At 38.7% G+C, this 23,461-nt stretch overlaps 2 protein-coding genes across 2 annotated transcripts in view; both read left to right on the plus strand.

The window, feature by feature from the left end:
- LOC126490161 (uncharacterized) overlaps nucleotides 1-19,088 on the plus strand; it is a 22,011-nt gene extending 2,923 nt beyond the window's left edge. The window contains exon 2 of the mRNA XM_050124864.1: nucleotides 18,959-19,088. Within this exon, the coding sequence (XP_049980821.1) occupies nucleotides 18,959-19,088 (130 nt within the window). The remainder of the gene's footprint in view (nucleotides 1-18,958) is intronic.
- A 41-nt stretch (nucleotides 19,089-19,129) lies between these two features.
- Nucleotides 19,130-23,461, plus strand: part of Rabgap1 (RAB GTPase activating protein 1) — a 142,805-nt gene continuing 138,473 nt past the window's right edge. The window contains exons 1-2 of the mRNA XM_050124880.1: nucleotides 19,130-19,270; nucleotides 22,642-22,840. Of these exons, the coding sequence (XP_049980837.1) occupies nucleotides 22,691-22,840 (150 nt within the window). The 5' untranslated portion in view covers nucleotides 19,130-19,270; nucleotides 22,642-22,690. The remainder of the gene's footprint in view (nucleotides 19,271-22,641; nucleotides 22,841-23,461) is intronic.

Genomic DNA, 23,461 nt, shown 5'->3' on the forward strand with positions numbered 1-23,461 from the left:
AACCAGTTTAGTTCATTTATTTATTTCAAATGATGGGTCCTTTTTTTTTTTTGCTCTCTAATTTTTGACATGTAGTTATTACAATACTCTCATTTTAAAAATTATAATGTTAATAGTAATATATCCCTGGTTTTATTTCTTCTTACAGTTATTTGTATATTGTCTATTCTGATTATTCTGACTGTCAATTTTGTTGGTCTTTTTTTATAATTTTTGTTGAGATTTTTCTCTTGCTTTTTTTCAACTGCTTTGTCTCTTATTTGATCTTTAATTTTTTAACTTTTTTATATGAAAACATATTTATTGACCGAATAATAAAACTTAGGTTAAGGGGTGTCTAGAATTAGACTTCCCCCTTGAAATATAAGTTTCCAATAAGCAAAAAGAAGCAATACTTCCCGATCCCAAAAAGAAAGAATACACTGGAGGCCTAAATCATAGACAGTGAGGGGTGATTTCCAGCAGTCTGTTTCTTTGATGGTACTAATTTTTTAATTTTTATGTTAGCTTTGCTTCTTTGTTTTGTTTGTTATGATACAGGATCTCTCTTTGTGGGCCTGGTTGTCCTAGAACTCCCTATGTAAACCAGGCTAGCCTCAAACCCATAGAGATCCACCTCTGACTGCCAAGTGCTGGGATTAAAGACCATACCTAGTTTGCTTTATATATTATGTCTTTTTGTAGATCTTTGAAAAATAAGGTCTAGGTTTTTGATCTGAAGGTTTTTTTGTTGTTGTTGTTATTGTTGGTTTGTTTCTTTTGTTGTGTTTTTGAATTTTGAAACCGGGTTTATCCTAAACTGGCATTCATGTCACTATTTAGACAGAGATTGGCCCTGAATTTGTTATCCTCTTGCCTCTATCCTTCAAGGACTGGGATTACAAGTATGCACCACCTCTGATTTCTATTTTAAATATAAACTTTAAATTTCCTTCTGATGATTGCCATAACTACAGCTTATAAAGTTAATATGCACATTATGTTTGTTTATTTCTAAGTATTTTATAATTCCCTTTGATCTCCTTCTATCACTCATTGGTATTGTTTCTATATGTTTATGATGATTCTAGTTTTCCTCTTCTTGTTGATTTCTAACTTTATTCTGTTGTGTTGACAGGAAATCTGTAGATTTATTTATTTATTTATTTATTATGTATACAATATTCTGTCCGTATGTCTGTGGCCCAGAAGAGGGCACCAGATCCCACCACAGATGGTTGTGAGCCACAATGTGGTTGCCGGGAATTGAGCTCAGGACCTTTGGAAGAGCAGGCAATGTTCCCAACCGCTGAGCCATCTCTCCAGCCCTTTGTTGTTGTTTTATTACTCTTTTGGCTCTTTGCTCTCTGGGAGCCAGTCATGGCAGCTCCCAAATAAACACACACACACACACTTGTTCTTACTTATAAATGCCCGGCCTTAGCTTGACTTCTTTCTAGCCAGTTTTTCTTAACTTAGATTACCCATCTACCTTTTACCTCTGGGCCTTTTTCTTTTCTTACTTCTATAATCTTATTTTCGCTCTTACACCCCATCCATGGCTGGCTGTGAGGCTCGCCCCTTCTTTTCTTGCTCCTCAATCTCTCTTCTTGCTCCTCCTTCCTCTATTCTTCTCCTTTTATTTATTCTCTCTGCCTGCCAGTCCCATCTATCTTTTCTTCTGCTTTGTTATTGTCCATTCAGCTCTTTATTAGACCAATCAAGTGTCACAGTAACAGACACAGTAACACAGCTTCACAGAGCTAAACAAATGCAATTAAAAGAATGCAGCACATCTTTGCATCATTATACAAATGTTCCATAGCATAAACAAATGTAACATGTCTTAAAATAATATTCCACAACAAAGATCCTTTGTGGACTTGTAAAATCCACAAGGGCTTGTATTTTGGTCTAACATGTTGTCTCTCTTGGTGACTCTTGTATATAGACTTGAGAACAATGTGTATTTTGTGATTAACATATGGAATGGTTTATACATACATGCTAATAACTCTAATTGTTCCCCTCGCTGTCCTGGAACTCACTCTATATAGACCAGGCTGGCCTTGAACTCTGACTCTGCTGGAATTTAAGGCAAGTGCCACCATTAGCCAGCAGAAAGACTTATCTTGACTCATGGTTTCAGAGTTTTCAGTGCATCATGGTCACAAGGATGTAACAGAGCCGAGCAGCCACAGGATGAATACTTTAGCTCGCTCTTTTATTCTCCCACCTCCCAAAGTTGGGGGTTAAACCCAAGGCCTTGGTTATTTTTTTTGGTCATTGGGATAGAAGCACAGACCAGCTACCATTTTTTTTTGTCCATTTTGATATAATTTTTAGGAGTTTTAAGGGAATAACATTGTATTGTTTCCCTTTTACTCTATTTGGAATCAAAGATTAGGACATTGAAAAGTAACTGTTTGTGTGGAGCAAAGTAGACAACTGATGTGCTGATCAGGGAGGACACAGGCTTGTTGGGGGAGGCTGCTCGTTTATTCCCAGATGACCAGACCTGAAATAAACACAGAAACCATATTATTTGTAGTACTGTTTGGCTAATAGCTTAAGCATATTTCTAGCTAGCTATCTTAAATTAACCTATTCTATTAATCTGTGGCTTACCAGCAAGGTTTCAGCGTGTCTGTCTCCTGCTGCGGGTACATGGTGTCCCTGACTTCGCCTACTTTCTCTATATATCTTTTTCAGTCTGGCTTTATTCTGTTAAGCCATTGGCTAAAGGCAGCTTCTTTATTAACCAATAGCAATAAAACATATTACAGCATACAGAGGGGATCCCACATCACAGGCTTATGTGCATGGTGACAGACAGTATGGAGGCTCATGTACATGTTCAGTAGAGATGCAGGCTCATGGAAGAGCCAGGAAAAGATTAAAACTGGTCTGAAGAGATAGCTCAGTGGTTAAGACCTGTCTACTCTTCCAAAAGACCTGGGTTCAATTACCAACATGGCATTTCACAGCCATCTATCTGTAGCTCTAGTTCCAGGATGCCTGATGCCTTCTTTTAGTTCCTGAGTGCCACTATGATGTACACAGACATACATGCTGTCAAAAACACTCATATACATAAAAACAAAGCAAAAATTAAAATTCCAACAAATAAGGGGGGAATAAGGGAGATCTTGGTTTCTACAATTACCACGTATGATTCAAATGTCTTAATTTCCAGTAAGCTCGAAAATCACAAAGCAGGACTGAAGAGATGGCTCAGTGGTGAAGAGCATTTGCTGTTTTTGGAAAGGGCCCAGGTTCAGGTCCTAGCACCTACATGGCAACTTACATGGAGTCTGTACCTCCATGTCCTTGATTTGTGTCAGCTTGACATAAGCTGGAGAAACTGGAGAGAACCTCAACTGAGAGAATGCCTCCATCAGATCAGGCTGGATGGAAGCCTGTAGAGCGTTTTCTGAATTAGTGATTAATGTGGGAAGACCTGGCCCATTGTGGGTGGAGCCATCCCTGGGCTCATGGTTCTGTGTTCTATAAGAGAGCAAATTGAGCAAGCCATTGGCAGCAAGCAGTAAGCAACATTCCTCTGTGACTTCTTCTGCTCCTGGACTTCAGGTTCCCAACCTATCTGAGTACCTGTCCTGAATTTCTTCAGTGATGTGGAAACATAAGCCAAATAAACCCTTTTCTCCCCAAGTTACTTTGGTCATAGTGTTTCACCACAGCAGTAGTAACCCTAACTAGGACACTCCAGTTCCAGGGGACCTGACTCCCTCTTCTTGCCTCTGCAGCACCAGGCACACATGTGGTACACATAGCATTCATGTAGGCAAAACCAAAATACATAAAATAAAGGTAAATAAATATTTTCTTAAAAGCATAAAGAAATTGTGAGACATATAAAGAGACAGGAAGGTATGGTCCATTTGAAATAAAAAGTTAAGTCGACAAATTGTCCCCAAGGAAGCTTAGGTATCTTATTTAATATTTAACAAAAAATTTTATCGGGTATTGGTCTTGATCAAACCTAGAGACCCATGTATTTTGGCCACATCTGACAGTCTTTAAAACATCTCTTTTGAGTTACTAGAAAAATTCAAGTCGTGAATGAAGTCAAGAAAACAATATATGAACAATATATGAATCTCATAAAAGAAAAAAGTTATGCAAAGGAGCCAAAATAAAATTCTGACATTGAAAAGTACAACAATGGAAATAAAATATTGATTGATGGGGTTGAGTGGATGGCTCACTCAGTTTGCTGTGCAAGCAGAAGGACCCAAGTTCAGTTCCTAGAACCCACAGAAATAAACCAGGCCTTGCAGTAAATGCTTGCAGTTCTAGTGCTACAGAGCTGAAATCTGCTGAACTCCTGTGTTGGATTGCCAGCCAATGTATCCTAATCATGGAACTCCAGGCCAGTGAGAGACCTGCACAAGGAAGTTGGACTAGGGCATTTAAAATAGATCCCCATCCAAACTGATTGGTTGGTCAAATCTGCCCTGGAAGTCTTCTAATAAGGGGGGGGGGAGCGCGTGCACGCGTGCACATATATGTACAAGAAGGCACGTAAGCATGTGCTGTAGAGGCCTGAGGACATTCTAAATGTTAAGTATGAGGTACATTGTTTTTTTATTTATTTTTTTTTTTTTGAGACAAGGAGTACCAAGAGGCAAGCCTGGGTTACATGATGCTCTGTGTCAAAAAATGACATCAGATTACTAAACCAATCTTGTCAACTGAAATGTTAACATTGGTGGTGAAAATATGACGTTTCTATTTAAGTTATGTCTATTTTTTAATTTTTTCCAAACTTATTGATTATGCCATGAAGTTTTATTTAAGAATACTTAATTTATACATGTATTTTGACTATACTTATTAGTCAAGGAATTTATCAAAGTTTTCTACTAAAACAGTAAACACTTTGCTAGGAGTTCCCAAGATTATACTTTCTTCCTCATTATTTGCATACTTTAAACTAGGTGTGTAAAAAGGAAACATCACCCTTAGCCCACTGGAGTGTAGGTGTTTATAAAGGACGGACACAAAGAGGAACTGTAGCAACAAAACTTGTTTTTGTGTTTTTATTGCTTTTCTTGTTCACATTGTAAATGACTCACTAGGAAAGGAGTGTACTTCGTTCTGATATCGAGTAAGCAGCTTTAGAAGTATGAAGTACTAAACCTTGTATAGTAGCAGTGCCTGGTGACAAAGACCTGTAATCCCAGCTACCTAGAAAGGTCAAGATAGGAGGATGAAAAATCCAAGGCTTGCTTGATTTACAAAGTGAGTTCAAGGCAGCCTGGGATAACTCAGTGAGACTCTGTCTCAAATTAAAAATAAACCTGTGTGGTAAATGCATGAGGTCCTAGGTTCAATCCTTAGCAACAACAAAATAATAACTTTAAAAAAAATGGCACACCACCTGTTTTTTTTTTCGGCTATATTGTGTTTTCTGGAGAGGAATTCTAAACTTTGCTTTATTGCTGTTGCTTTGTATTCAATTTGTAATGCGTTTCAAATAAAATTAAAATCTTCGGAGTCACAGTCTGAAACAACCTTATTTGTTCCTAGTTTCTTTAGTGCCTAAAACGGGCTAACTCTAGGGAGTCTATAATTTGTAGATAGGATTCTACCACATAATCCTCGCGGGTTTGGGGGTAAAGCTGAAATGAGAGAGATGTTTCTATAAAACCACTTAACACCACAACCCTGGATTTGCGCGCCTCAGTAAAAGTTGGGGGCGTTGAGTTGGCGTTAAGTGCTGCCTTGCGGATTAGGAGTTGCTCATTAAAGGTGAATGCAGAGATGCCTCTGGGCTTGGGCTCCAGCTGCTGTCGCAGGTTGTTGAGGCTGAGAATCGCGCAAGCGCAGATCTTCCAGCAGGTTCCTAGGTAGGGCTGCGAGTAAGGAAGCTCCGCCTCGCGGGAGGACCAGGGGCCTATGAGGTGGGGCGGGAGGCGGGCCGGAGGGCGGAAGGAGCCGCTTCACGTGAGCAGGGAGCGGGAAGGGGGAGGCAGGGCGGCGGGGAGGCCCAGGCGACGGAGCCTCTCGGATGGTGCTCGGCGGCAGCAGGTCGGGTAGTGTCGCCGTTCCCCTCCTCTCACTCTGGTCTCCCCACCCCGGAGGCGGGGGTACTTTTGCCGCCCTGGCTGGAGCCCGGCTGCCTTCTCCCGCCGGGCGTGGTCCAGCCGGGATTTGCAGGGGGCTCCCACGACGGGCGGAGTTCTGAGGGGAGCGGAGATTGGGTGTGGGGAAGCGGCCGCGGAGAGCAGATGGCGCATGCGCGGGCCCTACCCTCCAGGCGCCCCCTACCCAAACCGGTTCCCCCTGTCTGGGTGGGTGTCTGTCTCCAAGCTACGTAACTGCTGCCTTTTGAGAGGTCCCTCCCCCCCCCCCCCCCCCAGCAAAGCCGGTTTCTCTACTTTCGTGTTTTGGTCTCGGTTTTGTTTGAGGAATTGCCGATGTTCTCCGCCTCAGTTTCTCCCGTTGCCCACTAGGTCGGTGTGTGTGACTGAGGTTGATTTGGGCCTCCAGTTGGCTTCCCTGGTTGCTCCCAATTTGATCGCTTTCAGTGTCGCTCTGCTTTCTCCTATTGGTGTTTTGTGCCTCATATTATCCACCTGCAATTAAAGTGTCTTTGGCACCGCACTCTTTCCATCCACAAGAAACACCTGTATGCTCCAGCGCCTTATTATGTCTTGATTTTTTTTAGCACCTTTCAGGGTTATGTGAGTCCGCCCAAAGGTTATCCCCGGTCTTCCAGGAGTGTGCTGTCCATTTCCTGAGAGTAGTCGGGACCGTAGTCTTGACAAATACCTACATTTGTAGTCTGCACCTTTTCTTGAAAGCATACCCCTATCTGTGTTACCCGAAGGACCCGCTTCTGTTGGAAGCCTATGTCCTAAGCAGACTGTTAAACCCATCATGCTCACAGCACTCTTTTAAAACCGTGCTCCAACTTCAGTTTGAGATGTGGGGGTTGGGGAAGTCCGCTGGGCGTGGGTCCCCTCCCCCACAGGGACAGGGTTTCACAGTGTGTTTGGTATTTTCATTTAGATCAACACCTGTGTTTGCATTCTTGTGAATAGACACACGTATATGAGCTTCCAGCTGCATTGTTTATTTAGGCAGGGAAGCAAAGGAAGGTAATGAAACTGTCCAGCTGAAAAGTCATTGGGAAAAAACTTTGGTGCCGAGGAAGTGCATGTATAACTTTTTGGTTTTTCAAGGCAGGGTTATTTTGTGTATCCCTCACTTGTCTTGAAACTCCTCCGTAGAAAGGCTTATGCCACCACCCCCCAGAGCATATATAACTTTTTAATGTAAGCGAAGGACCTGTTGTGTTAATTCACAGCTATATGTGGTGCTATAGATTATGCTTTATATTAAAGATTTAACCAAATCTTTCTTAGGAAATGAAAATGAAAAAGAAAATTCTTTATGATCTTTCTTTATGGCTCTAAATTTGAATTAAAATTTGAATGCATGATTGATTTGAATATATGTACATTTTAATTTACATGCTCCATGGTTGTAGTAGGGGGCTCATGAATTCAAGGCCCTACCTGGGCTATGTAGTAAAACCCTGTCTCAAAGAACAACAAACCCCCTCCCCAAATTACATGTAACTTTAATGTAAAATGTTAGATCAGTTTCATGATTAAAGTTGCCATATTGCTATGTTGTAGTACAATTTTCCGTAACTCTGTGTGTCAGTGTATGTCTGTGTGAATCTGAGTTTAAAAGTAAATCAGTGTTGGACGGTGTGCCATAGAATTGCAGCATTAGCCAAGCAGACTCATACACACACTCAAAAACACAGTTGAAGAAATTGCTCTGACAATGGTTCTCCATAATTACCTTTGCAGCTTTTATATTCTTATTCTTGTACGCTTCACTATGATTTATGATTGCCAAGAAATCTACTTCAAAGTGAGGAAATAAAAACATTTTAAAACAAAATACAAGATAACAGCCTTTTAAAGAATCAGTCTATACCTAAAGTAACTCAGCTTATAATTGTTTTATAATTCACAAGCCCTTTATTTATTTATTTATTTATTTATTGAGAGGGTTTCTCTAGTTTTGGAGCCTGTCCTGCAATTAGCTCTTATACACCAGGCTGGCCTTGAACTCACAGAAATCCGCCTGCCTCTGCCTCCGAGTGCTGGGATTAAAGGAGTGCGCCACCACCGCCCAGCCTTTTTGGTACTTTGTAGATACTGCTTTTCTTCTTCTTTTTTTTAAACCAAATTTTCATAGATCTTAAGGAATAGATCCATGTATATCCTGAAAGAAAAATGCTGCTTCACCTGAGACTGTGTTTTCATTTCTTCACAAACTGGTTACCAAGTCGTCTTTCTCCACTTTCATCCTTTTCCTGTATTGTTAGCCTTAAAAGAAAAATGTAAGCAAAGCAATATTGCCAGGTGTTTACACTATTGTTGACTCTTTACAGCCCTGCTGCATTTCATGTGCAAAGACTGACCAAATATAGAAGTGTGCAAGTCATAAACATGTTACTTTATACAGTTTGGCCTAAAAATTTCTCTTCTCTTTTAAGTTGATCATAATATTTTGAAGATTTTCTCTCAGAGTAGAGTTTTGTAAGACCCAAGTACTCCCAACCCTTCTTTCAGTCATTAAAAAGTAAATAAAACCCTAGTTCTGTCTTTTAAGTTCATTCTCGACACTAAGCTTTTCAATGAAATAAAAATAGATTTTAATTGACGATGCTGCCAGATTTAGAGGTTTGTACTTCTTTAAGAACCCAGTGCATAACTGTTAAGAATTTCTGGTTACGACTGTATCAGATCAGCATTTGCATCATCAGCCACTGGTCTTTGGGTTCTGTCAATCTTTGTGGCAATAAATTTTTCTTCATATCAAAAGTCTTACCTTTATTTATTTATTTACTTAAAGGCTAGAGTAGCCTGGGCCAGTGATCCTTCTGTTAGCTGCTGAAAGTACAGAAATGCACCTCACTTGTAGCTTATATTGGACTTTTTATGGCATGTTAGCTATGAGTTTCTGTGGTAAATTTTTTTGTTTATTTAACATGTTGTGTTAAAAACATTTAATAGTAATTTGTTTTTGAACTTTCTCTTCCATTTTCCATTAAACATTTTGGTAATTGCAACCCATAGTGTACAGTCTGGATCTACTTCTCAGGATGAGAAATACCACCTCTTAAAAGTGGTATTGAAGGGGCTCTAAGTATGGCCTGAGCATAGCAAACACTGAGGACAGGTTTTGCCCTTTTTCCCCTTTTCCTCTTTCCCTAGCTAAACCTGGTACATTCCTAAAGCTAGCACCCAAGGCCTATTCTCTTATTTGGCCATGACTTGTTCCTAAGACAGAACATCAAGGGTTCAACAATCAAAATTCAGTATTTAGCTAACATGTCCAATCAGGGTTTTCCAGCTCACCCTAGCACAGATTTCCCCTTTTCCCTTTAAAAACCTACTCCTGTTTAAAAAAAAAAAAAAACTCTCTCTTTTCCTCTCCCTCCTTTCCTCCCTCTCCCCTTCTCTCCTTCTCTCTTTTGTTTTTGTTTCTGTTTTTCAAGACAGGGTTTCTCTGGAACTTTGAAACTTTAGAGCCTGTCCTGGAACTTACTTGCTTTGTGAACCAGACTGGCCTTGAACTCACAGAGATCCTCTTGTCTCTGTCTCCCCAGTGCTGGGATTAAAGGTGTCTGCCACCGCTGCGACCCATCTCTCTTGATCTCTTGTTGCTGTTGTTTTGAGACAGTGTCTCTTGTAGCACTGACTGTCCTAGAATCCAGTTTGTAAACCAGGTTGGCCTTGAATTCACTGGTTTCCATCTGCGTCCCAATTGCAGGGATTAAAGGCATGAGCCACTATACCCAACTTTACTTAATATTTGAAGATAGTAAGTGCACTCACATCTAAATTGGATTAAATGTTGAGTGTATGTAGGATATTGATGGAAATAGCCAATGATTTTTATTATTTTTGTGATGAGCTCTGTGCATTTGAAGGTATCCTGATGAATGAACTGTTTCTGGCAATAGGGGGTAGGGATATGTCATATAAATCTCTTGCTGTGCCACACAGTGGTAGTGCATGCCTTTAACCCCAGCACTTAGGAGGCAGAGGCAGGCAGATCTCTGTGAGTTCGAGACCAGCCTGGTCTACAAGAGCTAGTTCCAGGACAGGCACCAAAAACTACAGAGAAACCCTGTCTCGGAAAAAAAAAAAAAATGAGATCTAATAGGTTTCAAAAAAAGAGTTAAATTTTGATTTTCTTCTTAAAACCTTATATAGTGATGTTATTTCCATTATGTAAAATGAGGAGACTGAATTTTACGAATTACCTAAGAAAGGAGAAAATATCAGGTGCTTTGCAGTGGTACAATAACCCATGAGCTAAGAGTAAGTAGCTCCATTTTAACCAAAGAAGAAACTAAATCTCAAATTTATTGAGTATTTTTACCTCCAATTACATATTAAATTAAGTCTAAGACTTTGGGATGTCCATGTCTTTCTGATCCCAAAGTTAATATTCTTCCCACTATACCTTGGTACTGTTGAGTAAAAGTACCAGGAATAAGGAGAGAAGTGTACATAAAACAATCCTCTTGGGGCTGGAGAGATGGCTCAGGGGTTAAGAGCACTGACTGCTCTTCCAGAGGACCTGGGTTCAATTCCCAGCACCCACATGGCAGCTCACAACTGTCTGAAGATCCAGTTGTTAGGGGATCTGACACCTTCACACCAATACACATGAAATAAAGTTAAATAAACCATAAAAATATTCTAAAAATATCCTCTTATCTGTGTTGATTACTTGAATGTAATAATGCTGATATTGAAAATTTAATTAAAGGATGAAATGGTCTATGTTTGTATGGCTACTTCAGAACACAGTACTTTTTCTTTCCTCTAGAACTCTTGAGTATGCTGGCTTCATGTCACTTCAAAGAAGTACCTTTGAAACTAAATATTCAAATTGCTATTTGAAAGCCTTTTTCATAATAGAAACTACACAATAGGAACATATGACAATTAGCTTAATATCAATGAACTTACTACTGCTTATCGCCAAGGTCATTTTATTCTTCTGAACCCTACTAGCACATTAAAAATTTTTTTTCATTTTTTTCTGAAGAGATTTCAGAAGCATAATATGATTTACATTAGCATTGTGTAGATATAAAATATGAATGCTTTAAAGCATTGCAAGTCTTTCAAAGATTTCTTTTCAACCTTTTTGGAAATTAGTCAACATAATTCCTCCTCATGTATAGTTAAGAAAAATGAACTTCCATTTAGAATATCCACCTGTTGTACTTAAGATCTGAAACATCTGACTATGTACCTGTGTTTAATCTCTGTGAACTTAATGTCAAGCAAACAAGTCATTCAGTAATAGACTAAAATCTAGGAGAAATGTATTAGTAGTTTCTATTTTCTATAACTTGTTTATTTTTCAGAGGAATATGTTAAGAGCATACCAATAATGTTTGATAGAGGTCCAGTCCATACTAACAAAGGGATGGAAGATATCAGGAAGTGTATCAAGCACATGGGAAGGCAGTTCAGTAGCATCTTAAATTACTGTAACAGGCATTTGTGCAAGAAGATACAAAATTCACAAATATTTAAATTCCATAGATGTTTTAAATATATCTGAAAAGACCATTTCTTAAAGCCAAAACCAAAGTAAAAGTATTTTAAATATAGGCCTGGTTAAGTTTTAGCTTTTTGAGGTCAGCTTTTTTTTTTTTTTTTTTTTTTTTTTTTTTTGCGGGGATGGGGGCACGTTTATAAACAGAATTTCTCTGTGTAGCTCTGGCTGTCCTGGAACAAGCTCTGTAGACCATGCTGGCCTCGAACTCACAGAGATCTGCCTGGCTCTGCCTTTAGAGTGTTGGTTAAAGGCATATGTCACCACTGCCACCCCAAAAAAATTAGCTTTCATTTCAATACACAGAGGATGCAACAGGTAACTCATGACAACAAAGTTATAATTTTTCTTCAGCAAGTAATCAAGGTATAGACAGAAAATCCTATGCCACAGCAAGAGTGTTTTTGTTGTTTTGTTTTGAGACAGGATTTCTCTGTGTAGCCTAGGCTGTCCTGGAACTCACTCTGTAGACCAGGCTGGCCTCGAACTCACAGAGATTCGCCTGCCTCTGTCTCCCAAGTGCTGGGGTCAAAGGCGTGCACTACCACTGTGTGGCACAGAGAGAGAGTGCTGGAATTAAAGGCATGCGCCACCACCACCCGGCTAGATTACATTGTTAACCTTTAGATTAAACAAGAAGGGTTGATTGCTCATGAGAAAAAAAATAATCAAAGCATTGGCTTTCTGTAGGAATTTTACAATACTCATTTTGTAAGGGTTTTATTTACTTGCCTGCCTAGGCACCATGTTTTGCCTGGTCTCTGTAGAGGCCAGAAGAGGGTTTCACATACTCTGGAACTGGTTTTACAAGTGGTCATGAATGTCCATTTGTGTCTAGAACCAAAGCCAAGTCCTCTGTAAAAACAAGTGTTCTTAGCTGTTGAGCCTTCTCTTCAATCCCTCATTTTTGAGTTTTCAGGGTTTTAACCTGGGTGATATGGATAAATAATATATATGACTTGTGATTCAACCTTTAAAAAAAACTCTTAAAAAGTTATGCCTTGGGGGCTGGAGAGATGGCTCAGTGGTTAAGAGCATTGCCTGCTCTTCCAAAGGTCCTGAGTTCAATTCCCAGCAACCACATGGTGGCTCACAACCACCTGTAAAGAGGTCTGGCGCCCTCTTCTGGCCTTCAGGCATATGGACAGAATATTGTATACATAATAAATATTTAAAAAAAAAGTCAACATTGATTGACTTTGATGACATTATACTAAATGAACAAAGCCATCTTGAAAAAGACAGATTTTGTGTAATCCTGTTGCAAAAGAGGTATTCAAGAGTATATCAGTCATGGTGAAAGAAGATAGACCGGTGGTTGCAAGAGACTGGAGATGAGAGAACTCCTAGGTGGTGGTAATATAGATGTGCTTATTGCCACAGATCTCACCCTTCAACATGCCTCAGGTGGTGAAGTTGTATCGCGTGTATTTGACTGTGATGGTAGAAAGACGGCAACTTGTGGAACATTTAAAGGAAAACTTTGTCTCATAACTTGTTGAAGAGTTACTTTTAGACAAACTAGCAAGTTTTGTTTTTGGCTTTTAAAGTTGAAATTAGTCAGAAGATTTGCTTACACATGGTTCCAGTACTTCACTAAATACAATTCAAAGAAGCAGCTCCAAGTTAAGAGTCAGACTTTAAAACAAAGCCTATTGTTTAGCAATTAGTGGTGGGAAATAATCTGTATGGGAGGATTTTCCATTGAGTTCATTAAGTCTGTTTCATCCTTTTCAGGGGGATGGTCTTTGAGAAATTCATTTGAAAACAAATGCAAGGAAAAAGGTTTAAAGACTGACAAAAAGCAAAGAACCTAGACTAATCTGTATATTCCCTTGTTACTCTGCTTGTTTAATTTTAGTACTGGTGGTCAAACTCAGAGCCTCACACATGCCAAGCATATGCTCTGCCACTGAGCCCTACTGTAGATCTTAACTGTTCTTCTCTGTGGAAGTTAGGCACTTTTGCTTGTGGACGCTGGTGGTAGACATTGGCTAGTTGTTCTCAGTTTGCTTTCTGCGTTCATGTTTGGAGATAGGTTCTCTTGCTGAACCTGAAACTCACCAGCTACCTGATGAGTGAGCTTCAATGTTCTACCCCACCCATACCCCCGGGCTGGAATTATATATATATTGTGAAAAAGGATCCCAAGGATCTAAATTCAGGTCCTATTGATTGATTGCCATGGCAATGATGGCTTTTGCTGTTGACCTGTCTCCCCAGCACTCATTTTACTTTAAAAGATACAAACCCAGAGGGAATTGATCTGCAATAACATCTTTGAACCTTGTTTTGTTTCTTCCTGTTATGTTCTAGTTCCCAAACTGAGAGTGATCTTAACCAGAGTTAAATTTTAGAAGGACGCAGCATAGAGGACAGGCAAAGAATGGAGATCGGGATAGTAAGGAGTGAGACACAGCTCAGAGAAGAATAGAAACACCTACAGCTTGGTGATCAGATAGATTCTCAGACCAGAGCTGAGTCTTATATTAGCATAGTTTAATTTGAGTTTGTGAAAACTATAGCATTGTTTGTTTTGTCCATATTCATGCATTAAAATTATTCTTAACATTGAAAACAACAGAATAGAAACACCTAGGTGCCTGGGTTTACACCAACCTTTATAATTTTCTCCATGAGCTAAAGCAAGTTACCCAACCTGTCTTAGCTTGGTTTTGTCATAGAAAGTTAATATCCATCTGCCAAGGTTAGTGTGGCACTGGCAAAAATGTGTTTAAAGCTTCTAGTTCCACATCGGGCCTAAAATTGGCATTCAGTAAATTAAAACATATTACTTACTTTTTAGATTTCACATGATGTTTTAAGCATCCTCCTTAAGATTCCATAGAATTGTACTGTGCTTACTGAGCAACACAGTCCACGTATGAACAACAAGAAATGGTAGTGAGTAGGGAGGAAGTGATGAGTGTGTTTTTTCCAAAGGAAATACAAGGTATGTTTTAAGATTCTGATGTTTAGTTAGGCGGTGGTGGCGCACGCCTTTAATCCCAGCACTTGGGAGGCAGAGGCAGGCGGATCTCTGTGAGTTCGAGACCAGCCTGGTCTACAAGAGCTAGTTCCAGGACAGGCTCCAAAACCACAGAGAAACCCTGTCTCGAAAAACCAAAGAAAAGAAAAAAAGAAAAGATTCTGATGTTTAACTGTCTTATGATATTTGGGAATGTTCAAGGGTAGTTAGTATCTGGGGTAGTTGGCACACTCCTGTAATCCCAGCTTCCTGGAGTCTGAGGCAAGAGTCAATTTTAAGGCTAAATGGGTTATGCAGTGAGATTTTGGTCTCAAAAGAATGTGCTAGGCTGGAGAGATGGCGCAGTGGTTTAAGAGCACTGGATGTTCTTCCAGAGGACCCGAGTTCAATTCCTAATGCCCACATGGCAGCTCACAACTGTCTCTAGCTCTGGTTCAGGGAACAAGGCACCTTTATACCAATGCACATGAAATAAAATTAAATAAGTTATTAAAAACAAACAAAAAAGAATGTGCTGTTTTTGGGTTGGAGTTTTTCCTATTAGTTTTCTGTAGTTCTATTTCCAAGTACTTGCATATAGTGTAGCCTATTGGTGATTTGTCTTTCTACTACGAGATCCTACCATTACACTCATGCAGTAGTTGTCCTCCAGTATCTTGCAGGACAGGGGAATGGTTCAAAGACCTACCCATACTAAAATGGTATAATATTTGCATATAATCTGGACATCCTTGCACATCCCACAACTGATATACTTTAAATTATCTCTTAGATACTTGATACAATGTAAATACTTTTTACTTGTTATGCTGTATTATTTAAGTGCTGTGGGGGAAAAGTACATGTTGGGTGTAGATGTAATATTTTTTCTGCATATTTGTGATCCTCAGTTGAACTGCAGTGTGATCATGTATTCCCAGTGTGTAGCATATTAACTTCTAAAATGACTAGAGAATGAGTATAGTAGTGTAGGAGAGGTGTAACTTATTATATAGTATAGTGTATATCATAGTTCTTGTGATAAAATTTAAAAGCAAAGAAAAAAATTAGAAGCCCTAGCATGAAATAAACATTTCAGACTGCTTAACTATGTCACTAGATTGTTGTTGGGGGCGGGGAGGTGTCTCACTGGGGGAAAAAGAGGCACATTTCTCACTTAGGAACCACCGTATACAAACACTTACAAGCATAAAAGTAGTGAAATATTTGGTTGACTGTGTGGTATGATTTGATAAGAATAAAATGATAGCCAGGCTCAAGATTTTGAAGACTAAGTGATTCAAAGAATTTGGGTTTCAGTTTTCTTCTCAATTTTTTTTTTAATTTTTAAAATTTTTACCTGGGTGGTGGTGGTGCATGGCTTTGAATTCCAGCACTTGGGAGGCAGAAGCAGGCAGATCTCAGTGAATTTGAATATCTACAAAGTGGTATTCAGGACAGCCAAGACTGTTGTTAAACAGAGAAATCCTGTCTTGAGAAAAACAAACAACAATAAATAATTTTTATGTGCATGGGTGTTTTGCCTGCACATACAAGAACAGCCTTCAGGAGGTCACGGGTTTGAGACAAAATATGACAAGGCCTGACCCTTCCTACATCTTCCCAGATACAATTTAAATGGCACTACCTTTCACTGGACGCCCTTACTCTGGTGTTTGTCCTGCTGCTTTAGTAAACATTTGAACATCTATTGTGTGTCACACTAGGAGCTAATACAACAACCATTAATGAAATGCAGAAAGGAGCTGGGTTTTAATTTACATGATATTTGAAAACAAAATTAAATATTAAGTGGTAAAGAGGTGCCATGGAGACTTGTAGAAATGGATGGAGATTTCACACTGGACTTTGTACTTTATTGTCTATGGAAATTGGAATTAGAGACTGAAAGATAAAGACTTGTTCAAGAGTAGACAGCTTTGTTGCAAGTAGCAGCTTGTTCGTCCCAACCACCCAGCTAGCTTAGACCCAAAATAATCACACAAAAACTGTATTAATTAAATCACTGCTTGGCCCATTAGCTCTAGCTTCTTTTCCCTGCCTACCTAAGTTCTGCCCTATCAACAGGCCAAAGCAGTTTCTTTATTCATTAGTGGTAATCACAGCACACAGAGGAGACTCCCATATCACCCCCCCTTAAAAAGGAATGTTTTAACTTTACCATAGTAAAATTACATATAACAGGTATCAAGCAAGAATTACAGTTACAATATTTATATCTACTTTATCTTTTATTATAACTAAGGAAAACTATAACTGTAAAGTCTTCAACTCCATCAAAGACTCCAGAAGGATATAATTTTACCTAAGTAAACTGGAAGTTCATTGTAAGCAACTTCTAAAACACTAAAAATGGACAGAGACATCTTGCTGCCTGGACAGTCACCCAAAGTTCTTCTGTACCATTGGGGCATCCATCTTCAGCCTACAGGATCATAGTATCTGGCAGACTTTTCCTTGAAGCAGGAAATTTCAAAGACAGGTCTGCCTATGTTGGCAGTTTGCCAGTCACTTTCTTCTATATCCTCCAGAATGTCTTGCAGACTCTTTCATGAAGCAGGAACCCCGAAGGATTGTCTCACCTTTAGGCAAGTTCAGCAGTCATCTCTCTGTGGGTCCTGCATGTCCAATTCATCTAACAAACTGCATAAGGAGCCTCTTTGATAACCATCTTCCTCTTGAAATAGATTGGTGCTGCCAGGAGCAGATGTGTCTCACTGTCATGAAAAGTCATAAATTTTTAAAACAATTTAAATGCCATATTCTGAAAGTCTCTGAAAGATTTGAAGAATACCTATATCACTGAAGTATATCTCTGTACATCTAAAAACCTAACTAACATAACTACAATCTTGACTATTATAGATGATTCTCTATTAAGCTATATTTCTTAATTATATATTACATTTTTAAATGAGCTGTACAAACACAATACCTTAATCAAGAGACAATTATACATATAACAAAATTGACCTTAAATTTGTATCAGTAAACCAAGATCCATACAAATGCAAATTATTCATATCTATATCATATCCCCTTTTAAATGTAAACAAACATTACAATATTTGGAAATATGGGTGTAGTTATTTCTCAAAAACTTCCTGCTGTTTATTGAGTGAAGTAATTTCTTTGTCGGGTATATTTTTTGAGGTGTATTCAAGACAACCTTTCAGGCTTGGTCCATCAAACCATATTGGTCTGGAAGCAACCCACAGGTTTTCATCTTCTGTGAAAACAAATGAAGAACCTCTTTTCCAAAGTAACATATCCTTAGACTCAAATTTTGGAATCAAAATACCTTTATGTTGGTTTAACTTAGCAGTCCATACAGTGGAATGTCTCTCTGTACTTAGCTCCTTCACAGTCAAAGAATTAAAAGATAACACAATAAAATACATAATCCTGACTGTAAATTTTCCATTTTTATTTTTCTTTACTCCTTTTGATCTATGACTATACTCTTTAAAGATTTTACCCTTTTTTTAAGATTTAACTTTATTTTATGACTATATTCTTTTTCTTCTCTCTTCCAAGCCTACATACATTTATCTAGCACTATGTTTTTGTCTTTATTGCATATCTAATCCTTTACTGTCCAGGAGCACTTTTTAAAATGTTAAGTGTTTCTTAAAACTTAAGATGTGCCATTAATAAGGTATGTACGGTTCTGTCTTCTTGCTGGTCCAGCCTAAAACTTAAACTGCGCCATTACTATAGTATATATGGTATTCTCTGATTGCCTGCCCAGTCCAGCATGGCAGAGCTGCTAGCACCTCTTGAGAGCTATGCACACAGCCAGTCCATGTCACCATTAAGCAAGCTGCAACAGTCTGCTAACAGACCCCATCCAAATGCTCTCTAGCCAGACCTCCAGCCTGAAAGAGTCAGAGTTTGCGCTGGCAGGGCCTAGAAAGCCGGCATTTTAAAACCACCACTTTTTTCCTGCTACAGCTGAATCAGAAAAACCTCTCTTAAAGGAGCTGCCACATGCCAGCAAACAGCAAGAAGCTGTGTTAAACTCTGTATTTTTGTGTCTAGAATTCCTTTTTAAACTCTCTCACCTTTTTAAGTGGATTTAGTTGGCCACGTAGGCACCAATCCGTTGCAAGGAGTGGTTTGTTCGTTCTGGTCGCTTGGCTTGCTTAGACCTGAAATAATCACACAAAACTGTATTAATTAAATCACTGCTTGGCCCATTAGCTCTAGCTTCTTATTAGCTAACTCTTATATTAATTTAGCACATCTCCATTAATCTGTGTACCACCACGAGGTCATGGCCTACCAGCAAAGTTTCAGCATGTCTCCAGTGGTGAATCCATGGCATCTCTCTGACTCTGCCCTTCTTTCTTCCAGCATTCAGTCCAGTCTTCCTTGCCAACCTAAGTTCTGCCCTATCAACAAGCCAAGGCAGTTTCTTTATTCATTAATGGTAATCACAGCACACAGAGGAGACTCCCACATCACGGCTTCTTGTTCTAACTGATAAAAATAGAATTTTAAAACAAAACAAAATTAGTCCTTAGTGTCTTAACACGAGGCTATACGTCTCTGAGTATTACCAGAAGAAGTTATCGATTTCTGTGATGCTGCTCGTGGCCAAGGCTGGAAAGGCTCCTACAGTCTGTCCATGGAGAATGGAAAGAAGTCTTCAGAGTGTAGTGTTTGGTAAGCTTCGTTCCTGCTGAGTGATTCAGAGTGTAGTGTTTGGTAAGCTTTGTTCCTGCTGAGTGATTCAGTTAGTTCCAGCTTTTTTTTTTTTAAAAAAAGCAAACAACACAGTAAATTATCTTAAGTGTGTTTTTATCACCTCCTCAAAGGAACAGGTGGGATTTGAGCCCATCAAATCTTTCTGACTTCAGAGTATTGGTAAAAGTTGTTAGACTCTGGGGTCATATGCTAGAGAGTTTTCCCAGGCCTTCTGCTGGTGTTGCACTATTGACTTCGATTTAAAATAGAACCAAGACTTACTCGGCATGAAAAACTGACTTAAAATACAAGCTCTAAAAGAGACTTCTCAGCATTGAGACATTAGCTAATACACAGGCATTAATAGAGCTCTGCTTTGGGACTCACAATAGCAGTACAATTTTGGTCTTGATTTCTATTAGTTATGTACCTTGACCAAGTCAAACCATCTCATTCACAATTTTATTTTATAAAATAGCAATGTGAAGATTAAATTAAGACACATTCATCATGATATTATCAAACAACATACTGTTTTAAAAAAAAATCAAATTTTAACTGCAGTGGGAACATCAGCAAAGGAAGCAATTCCTTTGACTCAAGTGAAAATGATCAGTTGGACTGAAAAGACTCCTGAAAGTAGAAGGGGTAAACTAAACAGCTGATTCTATACAGATGACAGGAGGCCACTGTTACTAAGTCCAAGCCTGAAGGTGTTGGAGTCTGTATCCTTAGCAAAATTCTAAGTTAGTGCTTTTCCAACAGGTTTCTTAGTTTGATACCCTAAATCAGCATATTTGGCCTTTATAAATTTGCGTCTCTACAGGGGCTGTAAAGATGACTCAATAGTTAACAACATTGGCAGTTCTTCCAGAGACCTTGAGTTCAAATCCCAGCAACCACAGAATGGCTCACAATCATCTGTAATGGGATCCGATGACCTCTTGGCATGCAGGTGTACATGCAGATAGAGTATTACCACATACATAAAATAAACAAAGCTTTAAAAAAATTGACTCTCTGCTAAGACTTTGATTTGTTTTACTAACATTACTTTTACTTTATCTAATGTTCAATGTGTATTCATTCAGTGGATGAATGAAAACATTTTTCTTTGGATTTTCCGAAGATGATTTTAAAGTATTTTTCAATCTGGTACTATGTATTCATTTAAAATTTTAAAACTTCAATGTTTATGGGCATTTTACGTGCATGTATTATGTGTGTGCACTGCATGTGTGCCTGGTACCCACAGAGTCCAGAAGACATGCGTCTCCTGGAACCAGACATACAGATGGTTATGAGCATGGTTATCTTCATGCTGGGAAGAGAACCTGGGTCCTTTACAGGAACCAAAAGTGTTCTAACTTCTGAGCCATGTTTCTAGCCCCTATTTCATCAATTTTGAAACAGGGACTTACTGAGTACCCAAGGCTGGCCTCAAACTTAGAGCAGTCCTCCTGTCTTAGTATCCTGAGTGGTAGAATTATAAGTGAGCACTGCTATATCCCTCCCTACTATGCATTTATATTTGGTCTTGTAAAACATAGTCTCTAGCTAGATAATCTTTATTTGTTAATTTTCTTGAGACAGGATCTACCAATGTAGCTCTGGCTGGCTTAAAACTCAGCAACGTAGACTAGGCTGTCCTGGAATACACAAAGATCTGCCTGCTTCTACCTCTGTATAGTGTTGAGAATAAATACATGTACCACTGTGCCTGACTCTGTAATTGATTTTTTTTTTCCAGTTCTTTTATTTTATGTGCATTAGTGTTTTGCCATGGGTTTTTGGTCCCTGTAGAACTGGAGTTACAGACAGTTGTGAGCTGCCAGGTGGGTGCTAGGAGTTGAACCTGAGTCCGCTGGTAGAACAGCCAGTGACCCTTAACCACTGAGCCATCTCTCTAGCCCCTGACACCATAATCTTAAAGCAGAAGAAAATTAAATAAAAGGCAACAGAAAGTCCAGAATAGAATCTATCCTTATCTGTGTCATTAGCTTAAGTGATTTTTTTTCCTTCTTTTGGAGTTGCTGTTTGTTTATGTTTAATATTATTGATGATTTCTGATTTGTAGTTTTTTGTTTTTATTATTTTGTTTAATACTTAGGAATGGTGCAACTCTTTTTTTCTGAGACAGGGTTTCTCTGTGTAACAGCCCTGGCTGCCTGGCACTCTCTTTGTAGACTAGGCTGGCCTTGAACTCACTGAAATCCACCTGCCTCCCAAGTGCTGGGATTAAAGGTGTGAACCACTACTGCCCAGCTGAATGGTGCAACTCTTGATAAGTGTTTTAGTTGAGACTTAGATGAGAAAATAGTATTTGGCATATTATGTATGTTCAATAAGTATATGTTTAGTTAAAAATCCAAAGCACAGGGGATGGAGAAGTGCCTCAGTGGTTAAGAGTACTTACTGCTCTTACAGAAGAGGGCCTGGATTCAATTCCCTGCACCCACACTGTGGCTCAAAATCATTATTAACTCTAGTTCCATGGGATCTGAAGCCCTCTCGTGCCTCGTTGGGTACTGCGTCCATGTGATATACATACATATTCAAGAAAAAGTCAGTGCACACATAAAATACTGATCTTAAAAAAAATTAAGCCTAAGCCAACTAATCTTTGAGTTGGAAAGATTAAACACTTAGCTTTATTGATGCAGTGAACATAGTGCTATAGTTGTTTTTGTTGTGGTTTTTAGTTCTGTTTTTGTTTTATTTTCTAGATAGGGTTTCTCTGTGCAGCCCTGACTGTCCTGGAACTCGCTCACTCTGTAGACCAGGCTGGCCTTGTAGAGTGTAGGAGAAGATTGAGTTTTTACTGGAAGATATTTCCAAGATGTAGAATTTCTGTTTCCCTGCGTTGAATTTATCTCTTTTGTGTATTAATATGAGATTTTGTTTACTATAACTATCATATATTTTAAATTTTACTATTGATGATCATAGGGAAATATAGTTATTATACTTTCACAATAACCAGGTGTTTTAACTTTATTTATGTGTAAAGTATTAAAAATTAAAAGCAAGAGTACTGTTAAATTCCCCTTTGCTTTTGGAAACCAAGACCAGAGGTGCAGTATGTGCCAAAGGCAGCCATGTAGGTAGGTGGGGTTACTATAAAGAGAGTGTTTTGTTTATTTGTAATCTGAACTATTTTGACCCAGAATAGCACAGAATGCCTTAGCAGAATGAAAGCATAAATTACAAGTAGCAGGTGTCCTGGAAAAATATTTTACAAGCTTTCAAAAAAAGTTTTATTTTTAGTTTGACCATTTTTTAAAACAATAGAGCATAATTGATTATGTGACATATATTTTATATGAATCTTTATGGTTTTTGTTTTTCAGGCATTTAAAAATATATAACCATTTATGAGTTGAGCCTCATTCTTGAGTTATGGATGACAAGGCTTCTGTTGGAAAAATCAGTGTCTCCTCAGACTCAGTATCTACTCTTAATAGTGAAGATTTTGTCTTGGTTTCCAGGCAAGGAGATGAGACACCATCTACAAATAACGGAAGTGATGATGAGAAGACTGGACTAAAGGTAAAGCTTGAGAGACTAAGTTTGTCTTATCCAGTGCACAACTTGGACTTAATAGGGAAAAGACTAACATGGGAAGAACAGAGAACTCATAGATATACTTCTCAGTGGTGTTGAAGACTTTTGTATATACTTAATGAGTTAGTTTTTATTTAAGGATTTTTTCTTTTTTTTATTGATTTTTTATTTTTTCTCTACTCCCCTCCCTGCCTCTATCCTCCCCTACAACACTCCCAAAAGGTCCCCATTCTCCCAATTTACTCAGGAGATCTTGTCTTTTTCTACTTCCCATGTAGATTAGATCTATATATGTCTCTCTTAGGGTCTTCATTGTTGTTCTCTGGGATTGTGCTTTGTGAACTAGTTTTGTTTGCTTTATGTTAAAAAACTACTTATGAGTGAGTACATGTGATAATTGTCTTTCTGTATCTGGGTTACCTCACTCAAAACGATGTTTTCTAGCTCCATCCATTTGCCTAAAAAAATTCAAGATGCCATTATTTTTTTTTCTGCTGTATAGTACTCCATTGTGTAAATGTACCACTTTTTTTTTTAAATCCATTCTTCAATTGAGGGGCATTTAGGTTGTTTCCAGGTTCTGGCTATGAAAAACAATGCTGCTAT

The sequence above is a fragment of the Alexandromys fortis genome, unplaced genomic scaffold (assembly GCF_014885135.2).
Source record: "Alexandromys fortis isolate MF-2015 unplaced genomic scaffold, M_Fortis_MF-2015_v1.1 scaffold_228, whole genome shotgun sequence".
Classification (NCBI taxonomy): Eukaryota; Metazoa; Chordata; class Mammalia; order Rodentia; family Cricetidae; genus Alexandromys; species Alexandromys fortis.